The sequence below is a fragment of the Vanellus vanellus genome (genome assembly GCF_965231255.1).
Source record: "Vanellus vanellus genome assembly, chromosome: 6".
Lineage (NCBI taxonomy): Eukaryota > Metazoa > Chordata > Aves > Charadriiformes > Charadriidae > Vanellus > Vanellus vanellus.
Genome location: NC_138911.1, coordinates 30,907,101 through 30,931,702, shown reverse-complemented (window position 1 = coordinate 30,931,702; position 24,602 = coordinate 30,907,101). Strand labels below are relative to the sequence as shown.

General features: G+C 44.4%; 3 protein-coding genes across 3 annotated transcripts in view; 2 read left to right on the top strand and 1 right to left on the bottom strand.

Annotated features, from left to right (window-relative positions):
* TTBK2 (tau tubulin kinase 2) overlaps positions 1 to 1,565 on the top strand; it is a gene marked incomplete at its 5' end in the record, with an annotated part of 77,389 nt that extends 75,824 nt beyond the window's left edge. The window contains one exon of the mRNA XM_082484917.1: positions 958 to 1,565. Within this exon, the coding sequence (XP_082341043.1) occupies positions 958 to 1,426 (469 nt within the window). The 3' untranslated portion in view covers positions 1,427 to 1,565. The remainder of the gene's footprint in view (positions 1 to 957) is intronic.
* Positions 1,566 to 12,529: 10,964 nt separating this feature from the next.
* On the bottom strand, positions 12,530 to 14,947 carry LOC309673826 (uncharacterized protein; the record flags this gene model as incomplete). Its single annotated transcript, XM_082485704.1, has 2 exons — positions 12,530 to 13,481; positions 14,461 to 14,947. 2 exons carry the CDS (start codon positions 14,945 to 14,947, stop codon positions 12,823 to 12,825), a joined length of 1,146 nt encoding a protein of 381 aa, XP_082341830.1. The 3' UTR covers positions 12,530 to 12,822.
* A 441-nt stretch (positions 14,948 to 15,388) lies between these two features.
* Positions 15,389 to 24,602, top strand: part of CDAN1 (codanin 1) — a 33,054-nt gene continuing 23,840 nt past the window's right edge. The window contains exons 1-5 of the mRNA XM_082485638.1: positions 15,389 to 15,499; positions 18,124 to 18,824; positions 20,410 to 20,634; positions 22,916 to 23,109; positions 23,544 to 23,663. Coding sequence (XP_082341764.1) covers positions 15,404 to 15,499; positions 18,124 to 18,824; positions 20,410 to 20,634; positions 22,916 to 23,109; positions 23,544 to 23,663 — 1,336 coding nt within the window. The 5' untranslated portion in view covers positions 15,389 to 15,403. The remainder of the gene's footprint in view (positions 15,500 to 18,123; positions 18,825 to 20,409; positions 20,635 to 22,915; positions 23,110 to 23,543; positions 23,664 to 24,602) is intronic.

The following is a 24,602-nucleotide window of genomic DNA, read 5'->3' as shown; positions in this document are numbered from 1 at the left end:
TTTTCAGGTTGAAAATGGATTTGAGCTAGACTGCAGTTACTATGCAGTATGTAATCCTGTAGAAGTTCCATCCTTCAACTATTTTTTTTTTAAATGCTGGGCTTCAGTTCTCTGAGAAATCTTACATTGTTGGAGAATGAATGAGGAGAGGCTGTTACACAAGAATGAGCCTGCTTCACCGTTAAATCAAGAGATGTGTATTCAATATTTTGAAACCTGTCAATCTATAACTAAATCTGTACACTTTTTTTTTTAAAGTGGGGTCACTTTTCTGGCCCTGTTGATTATTCACAAGCCCAGAAAAATCAATAGGCTCTGTCGTATCCAGCCCCTTTGAAAATTAAACTGTTCTTATTGTAGACATTTTAAGTATTCAGGTTTGGAGATTCCAGCCATTAGTATTGAGTTAGTTAGCTATGCTTAGATCATGTAAAAACAACTAATTAAAGGAGGGCAGAGTGAATTCTAGAAGCCCCCCTTTGCCAATTCTATATACAGACAACCATGATCTAGTTTTTTCAGTGCCTACGTTATCAGATAAGGAGAATTTTGATACAGTAATGCGAAATGCTCTGAAGGATTTGGGGTGTGCCTTGTCATCCCTAAAATTGTGTATAGGAGTGTATCGATGGTGTGCAGGAATGGATGTACCCCTCCAAAAGAGGTGATAAGCACTGCTCTTCAGTGCACTTCTTCAAGCACCACCAGGAAATTTCAGTTATCCTGTAAGTACTTAGGCTGTTTATGTGAGTGAGTTTATGCAAATATAAATACTGTGTTGATTTGAACAATACAGAAGCCAAAGCCTAGATCCAAACACCTCTACCTTATAGGAAAGTTCAGCTCCAGGTGTTCTGAAATGTAAGCTCATACCTAGTTTCCAGTGATTCTGTGTTTCTATGTGAACTTTAGTGAATGGGTGGGAAGAGAAATAATCTTTCTTCGTTTCTTCTTAAGGTTACGCAGATACAGAGTCCTAGGGAGTAGCAGCTCGGACTCAGATCTTATCTCTCGTCTGGCTCAAATCCTACAGAATGGATCTCAAAGAGCAAGGAGTTCTACCCAGTGTAAGAGTCCAGGATCTCCACATAGTCCAAAAACACCACCCAAAAGCCCTATCATCCCCCGACGCAGTCCCAGTGCCTCCCCTAGGAGCTCTTCTTTACCCCGTACTGCCAGTTCTTCTCCGTCCCGGGCTGGGAGACCCCATCACGATCAGAGGAGTTCATCCCCACATCTTGGGAGGAGTAAATCACCTCCTAGCCATTCAGGCTCCTCATCTTCTAGGAGATCCTGCCAACAAGAGCACTGCTGCAACAAACCAAGCAAGAATGGTCTGAAAGGATCTGGCGGTTCCTTCCACCGTTCCCCAAACACTAAGACTCCCACAGGAAAGAGCAAATCAACCGCTAAGCTTAGCAGATAGGAACCGGGCCTTGACAGGTATAAAGCCTCCTCCTAAATCTGATGCATGTTGTGTCTGTGTACTGTGTATTTAAAAAAATAATCAGAAAAAAGTATATTAAAAAAAAAAGTGTTGAATCTGCGCTTTTTAAAGAAAGTAAGCGTCATAAACTATTCATGAGAAAGCATACTGTGTAAATACATGGCCAGGCATTGCCTAAGAGCGGGCAGCAAGCAGATCCGTGAGAGGGAAAGTAGAGGCCAGGATAAGAATGACTAGGTAGTCAAAGAGGTGCAATGTATTTAGAGTAAAAAATATCTCTTAAGGTGAATGTTTTAAAAGGGTATTTATTTCTATGTTTTTACTTTACCTAGCTAGAAGATTTGGCCCAGTTATTTAAGGCCTTACATACTCCTTGAGTATGTAAGAAAACCTGAAACGGTTATTCCCAAAATGACGTCACCATGTGGGAGATAGGTACTGCTCAAGCATGTCTTTGCAGTTTTAAAAAAAGCAAACAATTTAGAAGACGATGGTATTTCTACCTTATAAGTCTCTTCCATTTTGAGCTGCACACATCTCTGAGTCATTCAGTGCTCATCTTGTCCCCTGTCTACCATGGCACAGATTTTTTTACCTAAGGAAGTATCATGTACCTTGCCCCTTCTTGACAATGGTGACATTTAAAAAATTAATATTAACATTTGCCAAGGTGTTTTTCTAGCTATATTCTTCAGAAATTTGTTTAGTACTAATTAGGATCCAAGAAGCTAACTCTCGGTTCTATATCATGCACTTCTTTGGGAGTCATAGTGGGGTTCTTCAGAATGTGTTTGGTAGAATTTGGAAAAGCATTCCTGTCTAGGAAATGCGAGAAAGGAGGAGATGTCTGCACTTCACTGAATGTTGCAGATTTACAGTAAATTGCAATGTAAGTTAGAAAACAGAAGTACCTTTTTTCCCCTTAACTCAGCTGCAAAAAGAACCCTTGTTATTGCTGGCTTTTGTTTTTCCATTAGTTATGGATCACTTAAACCACTGATCTCACTGTGCAGAGACTATTACCAACCAAGATTTGCTTGGTGAAACAAAGATGAGGAGATTGTTTGCTTTGTGAACTTGGGAGGTTATAGGTGACAGAAATACACTCAATGCCCTTACAAAATCTGGATAAGAATATTGGTCATCAAAGCAAAACACACAGGAAGCAATGTGAGATATTTTTATGTTGGATTCTTGTCATTCTTTTGCTCAAACGTTTTTTTGATGCCCAAGCTTCATTGTCTGTCAGTAAAGCCCATGGTATCTAATTCTTCCAACTTTGGTAGTTACTTAAGAATCTCTTGTGCTCTACGGGATCTCTGTAGGGAACGTAATGGTACAGCACCTTTTGCTATATTCAGAAGAGAATAGTGGGTCAGAATAGTAACACACGAGAACACAAGCCTGAGAAAGAGATGCAGCCAGCTCTCCCTAATCATTCCTGTTGTGGGGACGCTGGATGCACAGGAGACTTGTCAGTTACTGATCTGCTTGCTGTAGTCATATGCCTCTCCAGCCAGCATCTGTGCTTTTTTATTTAACCTCTGCCAAATAAATACCTTTGGATTAAAAAGGGAATATTTTGTCTCTGAGCTAACACATTCTAATGCTGCATTAAAGCTGCCCTGGAGCTGCACTGAATTTCACTTGCTTTGTCAGACTATGTTGATTTTTTTTTTTCCTTTTCTTACTATGAATATGTATATTGTTTCCCATACGTAATGTAGCACAGTGTGGAACCTTAATTTCATTTAGGTTTCAAGCACTACAGATGAATGCAATAGGTAGGGTATACCTGCTTTTTCTGAAGAAATTGTACCATTGGAAAGTCCTATTCCTTTGTATTATATTGTATAATAGGGGCTATACCAATAATTGCATGTCCTCATGTTAAATTATATAATATAAATATTTATATATACATATATGTATATGCTTATAGAAACTCATTCTCACTTTTCATTTGTAATTTATGGACCATAAATAATACAGTTCCCTTTCTGTTAGTTCCTGAATACTTTTGGCATTACGTCTTCTATTTCCCCCAAAAAGTTTCTGGAATGCACAAATTCTAATAGCCTTTATACCTTGGTACAAGATTGAAAGACTGCTGACTTCTCAACCAGCCAATGTTTTGTCTTGCAGCTTGCTTTTCTTTCGTTATAATTTTGTGTGTGCATTTGCATATGGAACAAGAACAGAGACTCAAAGCTATTTTTATTTTTTATTACAAATAGGGCTTGTGGTTACTCATTTCATAATGTGAGTTCTTAATTGTTATGAATGTTAGTCATAGAGGAGCAGTGACAGTCAATGAACACCTAACAGCTGAATGTGACAACAACAAATTCTGTCTTTTCCTTCCTGTTTTCCTCATGTCTCCTTACGGTATAGCATAAAGAGAATTTGGTTCCATTGTGATACTTTTGCCCGGGGCACTGCTGGAATTATTTGTTAAAGTGGTGTGGCAACCTATGATTATTTTACCTCTCCTCTCCCTTATTTCTGAAAAGCACTTATTATGGTCTTGTAAGCTTATTCCTACATTAACAATGTCAGTTTTAAGAGGTACCAACTTTATGCATCCTTGCCTGAAATGCTGAAGTTGAGGTGTTTGTATTTTCTCTCCAGTGTAGCAGCATCCAGAAATAGGTAATTGCTTTACAGGTGAGAAAGAATATAACACCTAAGGATTTTTTATGCTGTCTTCAAAGTACAGACTTGTCCATTGTTGCACATTACTATGTAAAATAAATCAATGCTGTAGAAATTCACTTGTACTTGAACTACTTGCCAATGTAACAATAGTAAACTATGCCAAAAGGGAAAAAGAGATATCAATCGTGATTGATGACCCAGGCTTCTTTCCGTGCAGGAGAAGGTTGATTGTATATCCCCAGTTGCTTTTTGCTGTGGATTCAACTGGATCTAGTGAGAACATCATGAAGATATGAATGGAGGAGTGATTGTGAATAACGTATCTTGAACTACCTGCTCTTCTGTTTTTTTTTTTTATTGCTTTATATCCTCCCCCCAAAAGTTTACAGAATTGCTTATTATAGTCTAATGTAGCAATCGGTTAATGTAGTTAGGTAAAGTTCAGCTGATCAACTCATACATAAATATTAGCTTAATAGTTCTAGAGGGTCTGTATAATCATCAAGAACACTGTAAGCTTAAATATTTGAATATGCAAATGACTCTACATAAAAACACCAATGTACACACACGTGGCCCTTGTGCAGAGTGTGAATGGTTTATGGAGGGTTATCTGTGACAAATCGTCAGGGACAGGGAAGATCTTTCTCCATTGTACAAAACGGTTACAGTTATTCTGCATAGCATGCAGCAGCTTACACAGGGATTTTAGCTGGGAGACAATAGCACTGAAGGAGCTGTTGCTTTGTCCTCTTCAAGCCTCCATTTCTTTAGAGGGCAGTACAATGGAGCCATGACATGTAGCAGATGCAGATGCTGCACACGCATTTCCTCTTTATGGTGTTTCCCGTGTTGTGGCCAGCACTTTGGAGCGTTTTTTTTTTTTTTTTTTTTAGAGAAATTGAGGCATGAAGCCTTTTAATGAAAATAGAACTTGAATAGACTGAACATTTCACACAGACTTTTGTGCTGCAATATTGCATGGAATAATGAATCTAGGTTGCAACCTCAAAAATCTATAGTAATATTAATAAAGCTCATTATTAATTACAAATGCCAATTACTACTTAAGTAAAACCCCATTAAAAGTAATAGAAGGTGCAGTACAGTAGAGCAACACTGGCAAGTTGTGTGATGCTAGGCACCTATCTACTACTTAAGCAGGATGGGTTAGCATAGAAAATTTCACTGCTCAAAGGCAGGAGCAATATGAGGTCTTAACTGCTAGTTATATACGATTATTCAGGAAGCAAACCCCTGGGGAGTGACACGGGGCGTTCCTTACAGCCACCAGCCATGTCCTGTCTTGGGAAATCTGGACATATTCTTGCCTTGAAGTCTGCATGTTTGAGATCAAGCTTTCTCGCATACCTCACTAAACAGTCTTGATGTAAAGGGGAAGATCTGGTCCTTTATATTTAAAAATAGTTTGGAATAGTTTCCATCTGAAAAAGGCTTGCAAGAGCTGTGTCATTTACAATTTGTAGTATTATGGTGTTAACTATAGCTGCGAAAACACACAATTTTGATTTTATATATATAAATATGCATTTGTACATAAGTGTATCTATATATACACTTATATAGATACTGTATATTATATAGAAACATATATACATACATACATATGTGTGTATATACATATAGATAGGAACAGTCTCAGCTATTGCATCCTGTTTACTGGAATGCATTTGCCAGAATGAGCCAAGGCCTGTTTTGCTTTGATTTGCTCTGATCTCCTCTTCACCTACTGTAATTTTGCTATGCCCTAATTCTGATTCTGTGCCTCTTCCACACTATGAGGCCTGATCCTATAGTCCTACTGGGGCAAAATTCCCATAAGTCCTTCTTACTGCAGTATCATTCATGCAATGGTTGACCATAATGTTTCTAAGAAATAGTTTCTTTTTGTCTTCGATGAGAATGTAGACAAAGCCAGACTTAAAGTACAGACTCTTTCCCGTAAGCAGAATTTTTCCATCATGAATTGGACATTTTTGTGGAATGATAAGAGGCATAAATTCTGGTAATAAGAAAGTGATTATTCCAATTTTTTAAAAGGGTCTAATGGCAAACTAGGTATACATGCCTCCAATTTTTTTATATATGTTAAAGAGGAATCTTCTGAAAAGGAATAGGAGAATAAAAGAGAGCTCAAAGTCACATTGGTTTATAGGTATATAATAGAGTATATATTATTTTTTCAAGCAGGACTGATCCTGTGAGGTGACGAGAGCCGTGCCTGTCTTGTCAATGCCAGTGAGCAACGGGCTGCTTAGGTGTCTTAGGTTAACACCATGATTCCCTACGGCACATTCTCTGTATGCTTTTCTACTATAAGGAGTGGTCAGAGCACTGTCAGCTATATAAATAAAAGCCTTGTCGATTATCCATGACTCCTTTCTTCAACTGGTAAAAGCTTTGGATGCTTGTTCCTATCTCTGAAACTTGCGGAACAGTGTATAGTATTTTTATTCTACTTTTAGCTAATCAAGTAGGCAGTGAACAGAAAGGTTTTGTTTGCTGGTTTGCTTTTGGCTCAAATGTCATTGGTTGCAATTACTGCAATTTTCGGTAACCAGTAACGCTGGTAAAAGGAAGTGAGGTTCAGTGTTTGGACTACATGCAATATGTAGGCACAGGTCATACAGTTCTTCGCTAATACATGCAAATCGCATAAACACGCACCTCACACAAGAATACCTCAGCTGTCTGCTTGAAGCCAGTCTTCCTTTTCCTCCTTTTCCCTACATATGACATTCGTAAAAAAGAAATGATATAAAGGTCAGCCTGGATTCTGTAATAACTGTCTGGAATTACTTTAAGATACTGTCAAATGCCAAAAAGTTTATTTAATCACTCGTTTTCCCGTGGTTTTAAATAATCAGGCTTTTTAATATTAACCTCTGAGGATTTTTCAAAGGAAGAAATGCATAGGAGTGTATTGTTTTAAAGTCTTATGTATTAACTTAGCCATCCAGGTTTGAATGTGCAGGCTGATTTTACTCTCCATTGTTGGTAAAACATTCTCTCTTAAGACTAACAGTGACAAACCCAAATGTTGGCATATGTCAGTTATGCATTTTGCCTTTGTTTCTCCTCTACACGAAGAGCTTGGATCCTTGGGAATTCTTGCTGTTCTTGTGCAGGTGAAACTTTCATTAAAATCACCATAGGGTCTTGTTCAGTTCTTTCCCTGTTTAGGGAGTGAAGGAATAAACTTACTCTATAAATATCATATTTGCAGTTGCTGTATTTTAAATTGGAAGATGCTTATTTTTTTATTACTATTATGACATGACATGCCTTTTGATCTCTCCTTTTCTGTAAGAATTACTGCCGAGAGTCGGCTTTGGCCAAGAGCACAAAGTGGTTTCTTCTAAAACAATACTACGAGTGGGCTACTCATATGAGTTCCTGATCATCCGCAACTGGAATTAATTGGAGCTACAGATGTTTGTTTCCTTTTGAGATCACTTGATTTTTGACCTAACTTTCATATAAAGGACCTATAATAACAGCAGACCAGCTTGCTCCAAAAGATACAGTATAGTTAGTCTGGTCTGCCTGGCTTCAAATCCTTTAAAACCCATATCTGCGGCGTGGCAGACAAGGTTGTAAAGGTTTGGCACAAGACGAGGTGGGACTTTATTTTTTTTTTTTTTTTGCTATTTCACATCTTTTTCCTCTGACTGGAGATCTGGATTGGTTGCCTAGCCGCCCTCTCTGCATCCTTGTTACTTTTCTTGGTTAGAAAGTAAGATTTGAAATTCTTCCCCAACTTCTTACTTTCTTTCTATAGCATCAGCCCAGAGACGAGTTGCAGTGCCTGTGCTAACAGATGTCAATTTTCAAATGCTTTCTATGAATATCCAAACTAGTAAATTAAGGAAATCACCAGCAATGCCTTCAGACAAGTACTGACTTTCTGAAGCTGCCAACCAATGGCTGCTAATCTAAAATCTCTGGGCAATACTACAAAGAATGAAATCTGTGTATTAATAAAATATACAATGTTGTCACCCCATAAGAAATTAAGTACCTAATAGTAAAATCTGCAGCATGATTAAATTAAGTGGAAAATAGTTCCAAGATTGTTTGTTACCATTGAGGAAGACAAACGTTGAGTCCTTCAAGTTCTCTTGCTCAATAATTGTGGTTCTCTTCCCCTCCTTGGAAATCTTCTAAGCCATTCTTTTCTTTTTAAGTTTGCTCAGGCACCCAAGAACATAAGGAGTCAATGCCCTTGTAATGGTCATTTGTACATAAAGTTGTAATTATTTATTTTCTCATTTGTACCATATCAAGGCTTTGTACAATGTCTTAAGTTTTGTTTTCAAATTATTTTGTATTTTATTTTTATAAACTGGTTCTAAATAAAATATTCATTCAGCATGCAAAACTTCAATTCTTGATTGTGTTTGTATAATGATTTAATTATTTAAAAAGCTTCAGTTAAATTTTTGCAATATTTTTTACTATTGTAACCCTGTACTTTAAATGGAGAAAGTGCTTTGACACAGGTTTGTTTTTTTTTTTTTTATCTGTTACAAGAAAGCAAAAAGCAATTGTCAGTTGGTACTACTGCAACATGAGTCAGATGTTCATATTGCAAGTCGGAATGTTGGACCACAGAATCATAGAATCATTATGGCTGGAAAAGATCTTTGAGATCATCAAGTCCAACTGTTACCTAGCTCTACTGGGCCCACTTCTAAAACATGTTGTCTAGATATTGTGCTCAGGGACTTTTAAATACATCCAAGGATGGCGTTTCAACCACTTCCCTGGGCAGCCTCTTCCAGTCTTTGATAACCCTTTCAGTGTAGAAATTTTTTCCTAATGTCTAACCTAAACCTCCCCTGGCACAACTTGATGCCATTTCCTCTTGTCCTGTGGGTTGTAACTTGTGATAAGACACCAAAGCCCACCTCTCTACAACCTCCTTTCAGGAAGTTGTAGAGAGCAATAAGGTCTCCCCTCAGCCTCCTTTTCTTCAGACTAAACAACCACAAGTCCCTCAGCCGCTCCTCATAAGACTTATTCTCAAGACCCTTCACCAGCTTCGTTGCCCTTCTCTGGACCCTCTCCAGCACCTCAATGTTCTTCTTATACTGCGGTGCCCAAAAGTGAACACAGTACTCAAGGTGAGGCCTCACCAGTGCCAAGTACAGTGGGACAATCACTTCTCTAGCCCTGCTGGCTACACTGTTCCTGATGCAGGCCAGGGTGCTGTTGGCCTTCTTGGCCACCTGGGCACACTGCTGGCTCAAGTTCAGACGGCTGTCAATCGACACCCCCATGTCCTTTTCTGCCGGACAGCTTTCCAGCCACCCTTCCCCATAGCATTGCATGGGGACATGGTCAGCTGCCTGGATGTAGTCGCTGAGCTTTTACAGCCTCTTGAGGAGACCCATCTCATCTTCTGTACAGTACACTTAAGTGGCAGAGAGCAGAGAACTGAATGAACGGAAGTTGTTACTGAATCTGAGCAGTTTGTGCGATGTGGGAATGCAGCAACCAGATGCTCTAGTTTCCTCCAAGATCCTTTCATTTCTCTTTCTAGTAAAACTAGGTAAAAGTAGAGTACGGTATCGTCACAATTTACATTTTTTGTTTACGCACCTGCACGTCTTAGTCCTTGTATGCTGTGGAAAATACTGTCTGCTCTTTGCATGGCAAAACAAGATTTTTAGGCAAGTCCAGAAGAATTGGAGAAAATTCCCTGGATCTCTTTCTTGGCATTATCACTGTTATGCGTTGTATGTAAGGCAAATAAAAAGCCAGCTCTGCCCCTGTTCAAATCATTGGCAGTATTTTCATTAAGCTTCATGACCAGGTCATTAGCTCTTGTCATTTATATAAACAGTCCAAATTGCTTCACACTGCGGGAAACAAGCTGGGAATTCATTTACTTAGTAACATTCCAAGAAAATGTTTCATCTTCTGTTAAAAGCAGCCAGAAATTTAATGGTATGCCTCTGGATGGTGTGTGGTTTCGGTGCTCCCAACACAACCATCGTTTGATCACAGAAAAGGTGCATAAAGAAATAGCAAGCCAGCTGTATTAATTTGCAGATGAAAATAACAATTTGGCGCAGTTTGTACTGGCGACAGGTAGCTCAGTAGCTTTCCTTGTTTAAAATATTATGTAAAGCCAGATCATAGCAGAGATAGAAGAGTGGTTTTGATCTGGCTCCAGTATACGTTAACAGTACAACTGACAGACTGTGGGAAAGAAGTAAGATTGGAACAAAGACACTGTGGCAGATCAGCGTTGAGGTCTGGGAGTTGTCTGACCACTGAAGTGTCTTTTAGCATCACCTGGCTTGTCATCTTCCGTCTTACAGGAGATCCAGGATGCCCACTCTGCTCTTAGGATCTTGCTGTGCTTCTCTGCGCTTGCACTGTAGCTTCCTCTCATTTAAATTTGTACTCAAATGTGAGAAAGCAATGTAGCCGACATGCGCCAGCTCTCCCTAGAAATGCTGTAGTAAGGGAAATTCAAGAATTAATAATCAGAGAAAGAATTGAAACACTGAAGGAAAGTTGGTAAGGTAAGAACTGGCCCTTGCAACCTCTACAAGCTCAAACCGCTGCCCCGAAGGACTAGGTAAACTTTAGATCACATTTTGCTAATCTACCTGGAATGTCACGGTAGCATTAATTGGCTGCTTTGTCCATGAGTACAAAACACAGACGAAGGGCGCCTTCTTCAGTTACAGAAAACACTGCTCGAGAGAGCCCACCTGTACTAATGCGGGAGAAATAATGCTTCCAACAAGTTAATTTGGAAAGCTTTTAACAGCATAGACTAAAACCTCAGATTTAGAAGGATTAGTTCTTTCCTGGTTTTAAAACCTGAAAATGGGAACCTTCCCTTCTTCAAGACATCCTAATTAACAATATGCCCAATACGTATATGTTTTAATTTTGTGAGACATTCACATATTTTACTCCATTTGTGATACTGAAGGGAAACACTTGCTAACAATGTGACTACCCTGTCTTCACGTTTTACTAGGCAGCAGCTGTCATTTTTTGAGGCTCACGTGCGTGTGATCAGTACACCATAGTGGTATAACAGCAGAAGTTAAAAGTATATAAAAGTACATTTTCCTATAGTATAGTGCTCTGTCAAATCTGACTGCAAAAAGGACATATCTTACCCTAGGATTACATATTCTTACACTGCCAGGAGAAGGAAGATTGGGTTGCCATTCTCTACGTCATTTGTATTTGCTAAATTCTTGCAGCAGGGACGCTTGTGCACAATGACTGGAAAACAAGAGGCAGCTAGTCATTGCTATAGGCCAAATTTCTGTAGAACTTTAATGGAGGTGATAAGTGTTTAAGAAGAGGACCTGCATGATTTTTGCTGTCATTGGATAAAATTGCAGGTGAGGGGGTTGGGTTTTTGTTTCCTCTCCAGTATGGACACGGGACATACAAACACAGGACCTCTGCTAATTTTGAACTGTGCAAAGCAGAGCGACTCTAATATATAAGCCTTAAACACATCTTAAAAACAGTGTCAGTGACAAGTTTCCTCCTATCTAAATGTGAAAAGGATTTTTCTTTTTCACATTAGAATAAAATGATTCCTTTGTGCCTGTTTCAGAGTTGACACTTAATAGGTTACTTTTTGCTCCAACTCTTGTTTTTCTTCTTCCTTGGATATATAGTTAAAAGAATGGAAGATTTTACTCCTCTCTCCAATTGGTGAAGATGAAAGCTTCATAAACTAAGCAAGAACATTGGTTCCGTCTGGAGCAAAGTCAGCCCCTGCCTCCTGTAATTTGTTTAACAGCAAATCTAACTTCTGTTTCATGTAAAACAATACAGAAACTTTTTTGCTCTCTGTATTTCAAATGTTGCGGTATTGATTCCAGAAGTCTTGCAAAATCTCATGAAAATACAGCCTGCTTATAAGCCATATGGGGAAAAATTATTCCACGTCAAAAACAGGTATCACTCATCAATTACTGTTTTTTGCTGCATTTCTCTATTTTAATCATGTGACAAGAAAGAGCCTCCCCTGCTAGTGCAGTAAAACAAAATGCCTCTGAGGAGACAGTGCATTTGACAAGCCGGGAATGAACAACAGCCAAGTGGGACAGTGCTGTTTGAATTCTGAGGAGTACATTCATGAATCGAGAACTCAGTCCTAACCCCTTCCTAGAGTAAGCGGGTATATCAGACTTCCTGTGATGCCTTGCACACTTTAAAAAAACCCACAACAACAAGCAAACACCCCTGATGTTATAATTATTAGAAAAAGTAAGTACTTAAAAAAACAACTGCTTCTGAGGTTTGTTTAATCAAAAAACTAAGCAACTTGTGTAAGACAGCTCCTGCAGGTCAGTAACCATAACGTTACTTTTTTACCCCACTCTCATGCCTTTTATTTTTCAAAAGGTCACATTAAACAAAGGATGATACAGACAAGAGTCTTAATCAAAATAAATCTGTTTTTTTGTTTGTTTCTTTTTTGAGAGAGTATGAGGATAAAGAAAACAGAAAAAAATTATTAGCCAACTGCAACAGAGTTAACAAACAGGAGACTGGTAATTAGTGTTTAATGCCACCTATAGCGAAATGTTTCCCACTGGGAAAAACGTGGGAGGCAAGTCCACTTTGCTCCTTTGAGGTCACAGGCCGGAGCAGAACATACAACAGCACCTAACACCACAGTCACTTTACATATATTCAAGTTTTTACACATCTGCAAAGCAGAAGTAGTAGCAGCCATTTGGATGTTCTTTCTTAATGGTTCTCAGGGGGGGCCTAGGAAACTCGGAAGGACCTGGTTCTTGTGACATGGAGCTGGAGCTGCAGCTGCTGCTTCTGCTGCTGCTCCCAGCCACCTGTGCTCTACCTCGGTCTTCAGCAGGGGAGACCTGGGGGGAACCTGGGCTCAGGTACCCAGCTGTGGTCTGAGTAGAGGCGGTGGCATACGTGGTTGGGCCAGTGTTGTTTTTCACATAGACGTTTTTGATAGCAACAAGCGTATGCGCCATGATGCTGAGGCTGTTACTCAGATCTTGCATGCCTTGCTGCAGCAGCCGAAGATTGTGGTTGACACTGTCAAAGCCAGACTGGATCACCTGCATCTGGGTCTGCTGAATCTGCACTAGGTCCGCTTCAGTTATTTCATTTTGGTCTGCCTGGGACCTGCCTTTTGTTTTGGCTTTTACTTTCCCAGACGAACCACCGCCTGATGTCCCCAGAAAAGGTAGTTGTTCTTGGCTAGGTGGAACCACCGCCATGTCCTCAGAGCTTTCTTCCGGCTCTACCACCTTCACCACTATTTCTTCCTTGAGGTTCATCTTCTCAAGACTGGATTGATGAGATGGGCCAGGATCGTCATTAAACCCTAGAGGAGATGGGGGGAGAGGAAAAGCAAAGGAGAGAAGTCAGTGAGAAACTTCATGACCTCAGTGCTCAGTGAAATGTGTTCTCATCCACTAAGCACTAACATTAGTCCTCGCGCCAAGACTCTACAACTTACACTGCATTACCTTTGATGCTTTTAGAATACACATTACCTCAGAAAGCGGGAAGAAAACCATTCACCAGTTAACCATACAGTTGTGTACTACAGACCCCCTACCAGCCCCACCGCAGAAGCCAAGTTTATGGTTCCAAGAGACAGAGTTCCTTGCAAGCTCATTTCACACGCCACTGCGCACGCCGGTAACCGGTAACAGCGTGGCCAAAACACTGTGATTGCAAGAAATCCCTTAGTGTTGAAGGTGGTTGTTCCAGCGCACCAACGCCATGTCTCTCTCTCTCTCTGGTACATACGAAGCTATTTGTACCAAGCTATATGAAACTATACCAAGCCACAACGAAGCCACTATTCGCAGCATTCTGTACCGCCTCGAGCCGCGTGCGGGCATGGCTTTCTGCATTGGCAAGAACAAGTCCTGCAAAGGCGAACGCGGGCGGCTGCGCCCAACGCCTCACGGACAGGCGTCTACTACGAGGCCGGGTTTACTCGTAGGTGCTGTTTTGATGCACTTCTATGACCCACAGCACGAAATCTCCCGGTTCCCCGTGCGTGCACATCGGTACTTTTCTGCACTTCCAAGGAGAGAAGGTACTTTATCCAAACCAGGCATTTTCCAGCGGGGCTGGAGCCCGCAGCCCCCTGCGCCCTGGCAGCGGAAGGGCTCCGTTCCCCGCCCGGAGGCCGAGGCAGCGGCTGCCGGGGCGGGGGGGGGGGGGGTGTCCCGCGGCGGGACGGGCAAGTGGGGGGGGGGGGGGACACGGAGGGGACGGGACCGAGGACACACAACGACGCCGGGCGGAGGCTCCGGTGCGGCGCCGCGGGGTTCGGTCGGGGCACTCACCCATCTCCCCCACGACGGCGCCGGGCAGCTCCAGCGTGTCGATGCCGCCCACGATAGGCACGGCCTCGGCGGGCAGCAGGGAGCCGTAGGCGCGGTGGTGGTGGTGGTTGTGGTTGTGGTGGTGGAGGTGGCGGCGGGCGGGCGGAGCGGCGGCGGGCGGCATCTCGTCGGGGGCCAGGAGGAGGCCGAGGGCGGCGGCGGGGCCCGGCGGCCCGCAGCCCTGCGAGAGGCGGCAGAGCTTGCTGCGGTCGCGGCGCTTCAGGTCCCGCCAGCGCTTCTTCAGGTCCTCCACGTCGCGGGGGCAGGCGGCCACCGGGTTCACCTTGTGGCGGATCAGCTCCCACACCTTCCGCTTCTGGCCCGGGGAGGCGCGGCCCGGCCCCGCCGCGAACAGCAGCTGCTCGTGCTTCAGCACCTGCTCGATCAGCACCTCCGTCTCCGCCTCGTTGAAATTCGCCTTGCGCCGCTTGGGCGAGTCCTCGGCCATCCCTCCGCCGCGGGGGAAAGGGGTGGTGATGGGGGGTGGGGGGAGGATGCCGGGGCGGCCCCCGCCCGGCGCCGGCGGGAGGGCGGGCGGGCGCGGCGCCGCGCGGGGCGCCGCTGCCCCTTTCCCCCCCGCCCCGGCCCGCGGGCGCCGCTGCCGCCGCCGCCGCCGCTGCCGCTAGGCCGGACCCCGAGCCCTGCTGGGGAAGCAAATACCGCGCATGAGAGGAAAAGACGCGCACGGGCCGGCGCAGGCGCCCCGTGCCCCGAGTGTTGACATGGGGAGGGGGCTCGGCCCCGGGCCCGGCCCGGCCCGCCTCCCCGGCGGGAATCCCCACCGCCGCCCCGCCCCCGCGGGAGGTGGGGGACACACAACACACGGCGGACCCGCCCGCCCCGGCCCGCCTCCGCCGCCGGTTGTGCGCCTGCTCGGCGGCGGTGGCGGCGGCAGCGGCTGGGAATGGCGGCTGTTTTGGAGCTGCTGCTGCAGGAGGAGGTGGCGGTCAGCGCTGTGGTGCGGTGGCTCCGGCATGGACCTGGCCACCGCCCGGCTGAGGTAATGTGCGGCGGGTCTCCCGTCCGCTCGCCCTCCCTCCCTCCCGCAGCGCGCCCTGGCCCCAGCGGGGCCGGGCCCGCCGCCGCGCCTCCCCCCACCTCCCTCCGCCGTCGCGCGGGAAAGTTTGTGCCCCCTCCGCCGGTGCTGAGGACGGCCCTTCCGCACCTCTGTGAGGGGCGAGGCCCGCGTGGGTCAAACCGGAGCCCCAGTGAGGGGTCCGGGAGCCGGGGCCGAGCTGCGGCGAACACCCGGCGGCACCGTCCCTCCATTCCCCCCCCTTCGCCGCGGGCGGGCTCTGAGCAGAGCGGCGGGAAGGCGAGGCTGCCGGCGGGGAGGGAGCTGCCCGGCGGGTGCGAAAACCGCTTGAAATCCGCAGGGCTGAGCCCGCCAGCACCTCAGTGGGGCTGAGGCGGCGGGGCGGGAGCGGCGGCGGCCGGGGGGAGCCCTGCGGTCTCTGGGACGGGAGCGAAGGCGGTGCCTCGGTCCCCCCGGCTGGCGGGAGGGGGCAGCTGGTTTCCTGACAGGAGGGGGGACGCTTCCCGCGTCTTTGTCGGGGAAAGCAGACCTGGGCCTGGCTCCGCCGGGGCACGGCCCGGTGCCGGCTGGGGCTTCGGTGCCGGGCTCTGGGCAAACGGCGCCTCGGCGGTTGCGTTGAGGAGGGTCTGTCAGGGCTGGGAGGGGGTTATGCTGGGTTTGGGTATGACCAGTGTTGTGATGGGATCAGGCTTGGGGGGGGGTGGGTGGGTTCTTGTGGTAATAAAAGCGTTGGTAGCCGTCAGGGGATTATGAGGGTTTGTATCTCACTGGTAACATAGAGAAGCAATTTGTATTTAAAGCGTTTTCTGCCCGAGCCCCTCTGAGCGCGTTACCCAGTGTTAATTAAAATAAAAACTCGGAGCGGTCAGCCATGTGAGTCAGTCGAACGTCGCTGTCATCCTGGAGGTGTGTGGGAAGAAGGGACCAGCATTTTTGTGTTGTCTGGTATTTCCTAAACTGCGGGGGGGGTGGGGTGGGGGAAGTAGGGAGCCGGGGATGCTGGCAGCCTGGCTAACACTGCCTGGGTGGAGGGTGCAGAGGATGCGTTTGCTAGCTGAAAAGTTTGCCCTCGCAAGGGAACTGCTGGCTGCCTTTCGCTGCTGGGAGCAGCCCAGTGGCTTCAGCATGAGAAAGCCAAGTGGGAGGCTTGCAGCTGGCAGCTGCTAACAGGTTGCCATCGTCCGGCTGTGGAGGAACTGGACTTCTGTTAACTTGTGTGGAGACAGAAGAGTGAAAGCAGATTGTGCATTGTGCTCTGAAAAGTTGGAGGAACTGCCTGATCTCCTGTGCAGCACAGGCTGTAATCTTGTCTTTGTGCCTCTACGCTAAACCCGGGGGGGGGCACCCGAGGAAACGGTAGGTTATGTCTTGCTCTCACTTTCATGGCAGCTTGTAAGAAGTTGGGTCTTCTGACAACTCGCAGGGTTTGTGCTCTGGCCTTTCTTCACTAAGTGTTAAAGCAGTGAGCCTTGGCTGCTTGGCTTGTTATCCAGGCTGCATCGGAGTCTCGGGCTTCTCCAGGAAGCTGAATTGGTCTCAACACTTTCAAATACAAATTTCAGCATCTGTGTCAAGGACTGTAGAAGTCCAGTTGTGGCCATGCTTTCACTGCCTCCTTTCATACCAAAAAAGTCCTTCAGAAATAGCATTTGCTCTCTTGACTTTTAATTTAGTGGAGGTGTGAATATAAATAAACAGGAATACGTACGTGATGTGATGATTTTAATATTAGTAAGGAATAAGTTGCTGCCTGTGAGAGCTTCTTCTGTTGTTGTTGCAAATGTTGCTGAATCCTATTGAGAGGAAACAGAAACCTGGTGCAGCGATAGGAACAAAAGAAACTTCACCCAGCGTACAAAGTTTTGAACTATGCATGAAACATGAAGTCTTTCTTGTCTACGTTTACCCTTATAAGATTGTTGCCACCTGTTTAGATTTTAAATGTGTTGAGTCTGTGGTGTTTTTTTTGTTTGTTTGTTTATGTTTCTTAAGTATAAACTTCATGTACTTTAATGTTGTACAGTCTCTGTTTAGAACTTTGTCAGGTCTCAAGGGAGCAAAATTATTTAGTTGAAATGGAAGAGCTTCTTTGGCCTTGTATTTGGCACTGCAGGACTCAAAGTGCTTAAACAGTTGTTGTTATAGCACCCCTCTGTGGAAGCGGGTGGCATTCAAATAGGGGACAGAGAAGTTGCAGATTTTGTATTTTTCTGTTAGAATTAGCTGCTTCAGTATTGATGTCTTTGAAATGTTGGACGTGCGGGTGCCAGTTGCTCCAAGTTCTCCCTGGCTGCCACTTCAGTAAGTATTAGTGATACTTCCATGGAACAGTTCCATGGTTTCCTAGTCAGAGACCAAAGTGAATGACTCCATCTGAAGACTTCTGCCAGAATGGCTTATGTGGAGGCTGAGTTTCAGATCTATGACCGGGGCTGAGGTAGCTTGAATTTCAGTGACCTGCTCTGACAAGTCATGTTTTTTTATTGTGTGTTGCAATCCCACAGTTACTACTTAAATAAGTCTGGGCACGTGGAAAGAAAGAATCGGGTAGCATTTTTATATTAATGCTTTGTCCTCTTTCCTTGCAGGAGAACCATGTCCATGACAAGCTGGTATCTCTTAGTTTGCTTCAGAAAGACTTTGTGCCTTTTCTGCTAAATTTTTTAAGGGAGCAGACCAGCCAAATCCTGACTAATGGACCCTCTACTCCTGCTAAAACTCCTAATTCCAAGGCCCACGGGAGCCAAAGGACAGGATCAGAAAGGAGGGCAGGCCATGCAAGCAGCAGCCGAGTGCAGCTCTTTTCCCAAAGGACTTCAGTGACCACCTGCACCACAGATACCAGCTTTTCTCCTGCTGCAGCATCCAGCAGCTCCTCTTCCTTTTCTGGGTCAAACCTCTCTAGCCCTTGTGGTGAATTCCCTAGCATGGTCTCCAGCAGCAGCCCAAGCTTTGGGTACAGCCCTGTGCTTAACCACGGTGAGAAGCGGTCATCCCAGAAGGCCAGCTTGGGGAGCTTCCTTACAGCCACGCCTGAAGCCCTGCCAGCAAGACGAGGCCGAAGGAAAAGCAACAGCTCTGTCAGTGCCTCTGGCCGGCAGGTAGCTCGGGATCTGGGGCGTTCCCTTGCTGAAGAGGAAGATGGAAAGAATGAGAGTGTATCGTGGAGCGGGGGGAGAAGGAAGCGGAGTGAAGTGCCTCTTGTTTCTGCCAGATCCCCACCCAGCCAGCTAAATCTTAACAACTTGGAGGAGTTTCCGCCCATGGGTGCTGCTTCTGGCTGGACAAAGTAAGAGCAAGTCTGTCTCGCTGTCTCATTTGGACTGTGCTGCAGGTTACTGTTCCTCAACTAGCTCATCCTGTTGTGCATGTCCAGGTACAGAAGATACTGTAACAAACAATACCTGAGGGCTGACTTCTGGGCTCCTTGGTCAGAACTGCTTTGTTACAGTTGCCATGTAGGGGAATATTGCTTCAAGGGGTAGTCAGGTTTCTACTCTGTGAACTCACCCAGGATGCCTCTTTAGCCTCTCACTTGTGGTGCTTCCTGCAGCATACTGGTGCACAGACCAGCTGATACGAAGCTGAGCACATCTTTGTCCTTGTGTGTTCTAACAAGTCAGCATTATCTTGGCTCTTCACATTTCTCACTTAACACAATAGCAATTGCTAATGAAGAGCAGTCCTGGAAGGCTCTTCAGCTTTACTGGTGCTAGCAAAAAAGCTTTTGGATTGATGTTCTGTGGCTCCTGGTAACAGATGTTAGCGTGCAGCTTCGTTTGTGACATTTAATCACAGACAAAATAGCTAGCTGGTGCCTGTATTCTCTTTGGTCTGGAGCAAGCCCTTGTCTCCCTGATGACTTTGGCTTAGCTTCTGGGCAGCTGTTTGTGTTGTGGCCATCTCAGTCCTTTTCTTTTTCTCTTTGAGATTTTACTCTTTAAAATCCTCATTACCAAGTACCAGGCTTTCACGTCAGCCTGCATGCTCCATGTATCAGGCACTGGTGTCTGAAAGTGGGACTTGCTATTTGGACATGCAAAATTCCAGCTGAAAATTAATAGGTCTGTGGGTGTGTACAGCAGATCCAGATGCTGGGTCTAGCTGATGCTCTAGATGAATGCTCTGGCCAAGGGAGATAACGTGTATTTCCAGCATAGACAGTAAGTCTCTTTTCTTCAATGCACTATGCCCAACTAGGAAAGAGTGAGGAAAGAGGTCACAGAGTGTTGGGAAGCCAACGCTATAGCGATTATGAGAACACCATAGCTATTTATATGTGGCCACCAGCATTTCCGTGAGAAGTCTAATGCTTTATGTTCCTGTATCTCATTTCCAGTATGTCTCTTACTGCACTGCAGAGCCTCTTCCTAAAGGACAAATCTAGGTAGTTTATGCAGGAAGGATGGGTTTCCCTAGACTTAAAGGGCTGGTGGTAACTCAGGATCCTGGATTCTTACGAATAGACAACGGCAGCTTGATTGTTTTTTGGTTTTGGATTTTTTTTCCTCGTGGTTGTGTTAGAAACTGCTGGTGAATTATTTTCTTACTAAAATGAGGCATATTATGTCCTCTCAAATTAGAAATGTTTGGAAGAGTCGTGTGGCACTGTTATCTGTTCTGTGGCTTGAAGAGTGATAATTTAGCAGCAAGGGTCAGCAGGCTGTTTTTAGCAGTCTGTAGCTCTGTGACTTTTTATTCAGTGATCAAAATAAAGTCAGCAACTATATGTACAGTTTGGAAATTCAATATCCTGACTCCATATCCATTTTATTTTAGGTTCTTCTGAAGACTTGCGTGCGTATCTGTCTTGAGACCTGTTTTGTTGTTGTTGTTTAGCTTGATTTCAGTGGAATTGCTTCTCACTTTTTCAGCAAAAGCAAACCATCAAGGCGAATCAACCCAACTCCCGTAAGTGCTGAGCGCCCCCTCTCAAAACCAAAGATGTGCTTCACCTCTACACCTGTCAGCCAGCCTCCAGCTGCTCGATTTTCATCTGGGTCAAGCCTTGAGGCCTTTACCGCCATCCAGGAAGGAAACCTTACATCTGTGATAAGCAACAGCCTTCAAGAAGAGAGGGAGATGCTGAAGAAAGAACGGTACAGTTTGAGCAGGGTGGGATAGGCTTGTATTGATTCTTAATGCTCTTGTCTTAAGGTGGTACCAATATCAGAGTGGAAATGACCAAAAGAATATCCAAAACAGATATTGGTGACCTTAAACTGTAATTTGCCTAAACCCAACTGTGACTGGTATCAGACTAGGATATTAATGCAGCTAGCTCATGTTTGTCATTTTAGAGGTCTGACTCTGGAACAGTGACCCTCACTTTATCTTCAGAAGTTTGGTCAGTCCTCACTGCTTTCATAAGATTGCCTCTTCATGGGCTTGCACGCATGTCCATCTCCACGCAGCTTTCCTTAGATTGCTCAGGTGAAGTGTGTGGGTTTGAGTTGGTGCAATTAGGCTGTGTTCGAAGATTGTGCCTGTGATGGAAGGCATAATCTGGTTTGAAGAAAATGAGCTAATGATGCAAATGTGGGGAAAACGTTAATGATTTTGCAAGGTAGGCAGACTAACACAAGCTTGCAGTCAGAGGAAACAGGGCGTGGGTAGTGTGAGATTGTGTTTTAAAAGTTACTACTGCAGTTATCTATTGAAAATTGTGTGTGCTGGGAGATGAGGTGAATTCTAGCTTCTAATTTTCTCTGCTGTTCAGTTACTGTGGGACTTTCATCATCTGTAAAATGATATCACTGTTAGTCTGTGAGGATTAATACTTCAGAAAAAAAAAGTGAAGCACAGTACTAGAGAAGCTATTTTTTATAATTGTTGACAGAACTGTTGCTGTTCTTAGTAGATTTTGTTCTTGGGGAAACTCCTCAGGACATGTGGGTGGAATTATTTTCCTGCTAAGCCCTGCAGTTCACTTCACTGTGTCTAGAACTGGCTGAAACAGACCCCTGTAGAGTCTCGTGAGTTACTGTTTGTACTGAACCTGTATCAGAACTCCGCAGGATTCAAACCTGCCTCTTTGCACTTTGGTCTAGCACCTATTCCAGTCTGAATTCTACCTGAAATGTCCTGCTAATCCATATAAACTAAAGTCAGTGAAATAGCAGTATGTGGGCTGGCTCTTGCCCATGAGGTGATCTCATCTGACCCACCATGCTTGAAACAGGCAGTGCTTGATGCTTGGAGCTGCTGTTGTGTCCTCAGTAGTGGTGAAGTGAGGTACAAAGCTAATGTAGCCCCCAGCCAACTGGGTCACTTTGAGCAAGGGTAAAAGGTGAAATTCAAGCTGAGGTAGATGGCAATGCTGAGGCAGAAGTGAAGCAGAGTCTCACTACGTTGTTGGAGTCATACCTTGGTGGGTTTACAAAGTGCTTAATAAATAATTTTCTTCAGTTCAATCAGTCAGGTGCTTATGTTCATTGCAAGGGAGCTGTTGTTTAATAACCTTTGTACTCCCACTTTGGGACTAATTTGTTCTTCATCGCGGCAGTTCCACTAGAAATAGAGCCATAGAAAAAGTTCTTTGCTGCAGTTAAAAACATTCCTGCCTTCCCCACAGCCTTTAAAGTGACTTTTAAAGATGTTACTTTTGAGACAATGTGGTAAGAGGTGGTGTGATGTGCCAAGTGTGGATGTTCCGCTGGGATCTGTAACAATCATTTGATGTTGCTGTTACTGGCTTTTTTCCTGCTTCTCTTCCATATGCCACTCTGCTGCTGCGTTTTGGATTACATCTGTAGGTATGTTTTTTTTACAACATCTGTGTATTTAACTGAGTGATCATTGTTGATTTATAATCCAGCAATTAAAATAGCTTGTGCCTTCTATCATTTAACTTGCCAGTATGAGGTTTCATCAGTTGTTGCATTGCCTTTCCACTTAGTGGTATTGGATCTTCTCAGGGCTTTGTTAACCTACAAATGTATCTGCAGATATGGATGTGAACCTTATTTTTATAGGCTTTGTAAAGTGTCTAGCTGTCAGAAATTGTACGTGCAAAAGTTTTTTTTGTAGGACCTGGTCTGTAACAGATTCTGTGTCCTTAACAAATACCAGTTTAGATAAGAAGCAATAGTATAGGTTAGTTAGATAATTTGGTCAAAGTGTCACGCTGTTTTAGCAGAGTTGGAATTTGAGCGTGATCTTTTTGAGTCTTTTGACTGTTAGCCCCAAGATCCTTTCTGACTAAGGGAAAGATGAGTTAAATTACTATAATGCTACAAGCAGCTTTAGGCAGTGTAAATGACATCGTTGATTGTTGCAGGGATTCCTTTATGCTAGACTGCAAGAGAAAGACCTCTTCTAGCTGCATGGCTGCTGTGTATTGTTTCAGTCACATGGTGTGTTGCTGCTTTTGAATTTCAGATGCAAATTGCTGCACCAGGCGTCTTCTCCTGGAGGAATGTCTTTTGATCCTGGCACTCCTACTAAGCCTAGCTACACTCGCAGTGCTAGCCTTCCTGCTGAAAGCCATCTGGTGACCTGTGCAAATCCTACTAAGGTTTCCTGCAAGAAACAGTTGGAGTGTCTGGCACAGCTCTATTCATCATGTATAGCAGGTGAAGACCTAGAAGATGTGACTGACCTTTCTTTGAGCTTTGAACTTGCATGTGTGTTGCAAGGGGGAGGTAGATGAGAAGTGAAAGTTGTGGGACAGTTACAGCGTACAAACAAATAACACCTGGAAAAATAAACTAAGCCAACACAGTTATTAAAATAAATGGATACTAGGTAAAAGCTTAGGGAAGGAGGTGAACCTGATGCAGTACTTTGAGCTGCAGTAGGCTGAAGTTGTATGGTCCTGTCTGAAAACAGACCCTTACTTAACACATCTTTCCTGTAATTTCCATACTGATTTGTCGTGTGGCTGAGTATGGGGAGGGAGTTCTTTGCTAATTGTGCTATAAAACAGGTATCTATCTTTTAACCTTCGTTTATTAAAGCAGGTCAATACTGAATAGCCACCTTTAGTATCTCATTTCCTCTCTTCCAGAAAACCTGGTGCCAAATATTTTTCTGGAGCTCTTTTTTGTTCTGCAGCTGTTGACATCTAAAGGGACTTCTACTGCAGAAGATGGGGATAGTGACCTTGAAGCCAATGAAAGAAGTAAAGGTAAGCAATAGTATTAAGGGGAAAGAATGTTACTTCCATAGAATGATAATGTGGTATAGAGTGGTTGTCTTTAGCTTTGACACTTAGTCTTAAATTCCATAAAGGCACCTTATTACCACTGTGGAACTCATCTGAGATGCTAACAAAAGTCATGCATGTATGGGAAGTGCTTCCACAATATGTTAGAGCGGGGTTGCTAGATACTGTTTGAATCCAGTTTTCTGCGATTCAGCTTGGAGGAGAGAAGGCTCCGGGGAGACCTTATTGTGGCCTTCCAGTACCTAAAGGGGGCCTACAGGAGAGCTGGGAAGGACTTTTTACAAGGGCATGTAGTGATAAGACGAGGGGGAATGGCTTCAAAGTGGAAGAAGGTAGATTTAAATTACATATTAGGAAGAAATTTTTCACTCTGAGGGTAGGTAGTAAGGCGCTGGAACAAGTTGCCCAGAGAAGTTGTGGAAGCTCCATCCCTGGAGATGTTTAAGGCCAGACTGGATGGGGTTTTGAGCAACCTGGTCTAGTGGGAGGTGTCCCTGCCTGTGGCAGGGGAGTTGGAACTTGATGATCTTCAAGGTCCCTTCCACCCTAAACCATTCTATGATTTGCTGGAGCTACTTGCTAATGCTGACTTTCAAAGAGAAGGAAGGATATAAGAAAGTCTCTCCTCTATTGGTCCTTGCAACTCAAAAATGCTGTTGATCTACATATTTCTTAAATTTGAGGTTGGGTTGTGAGTACACAGGACCCATCCATATAGATGTGTAATTGTTGCATTTGTTTTTTGGCAAATTCAGACTTAAGCTTGATGTAGTTAGTACTTTGATATGGATATAAAAAAACAAGAGTGGCTTTAAGACGAGACCGACACCACCTCCCCTTCCTTCCCACCTCTTCCCGCCCCCCGCCCAAGATGCCACAATTTGATTGACCTTTGTTTTG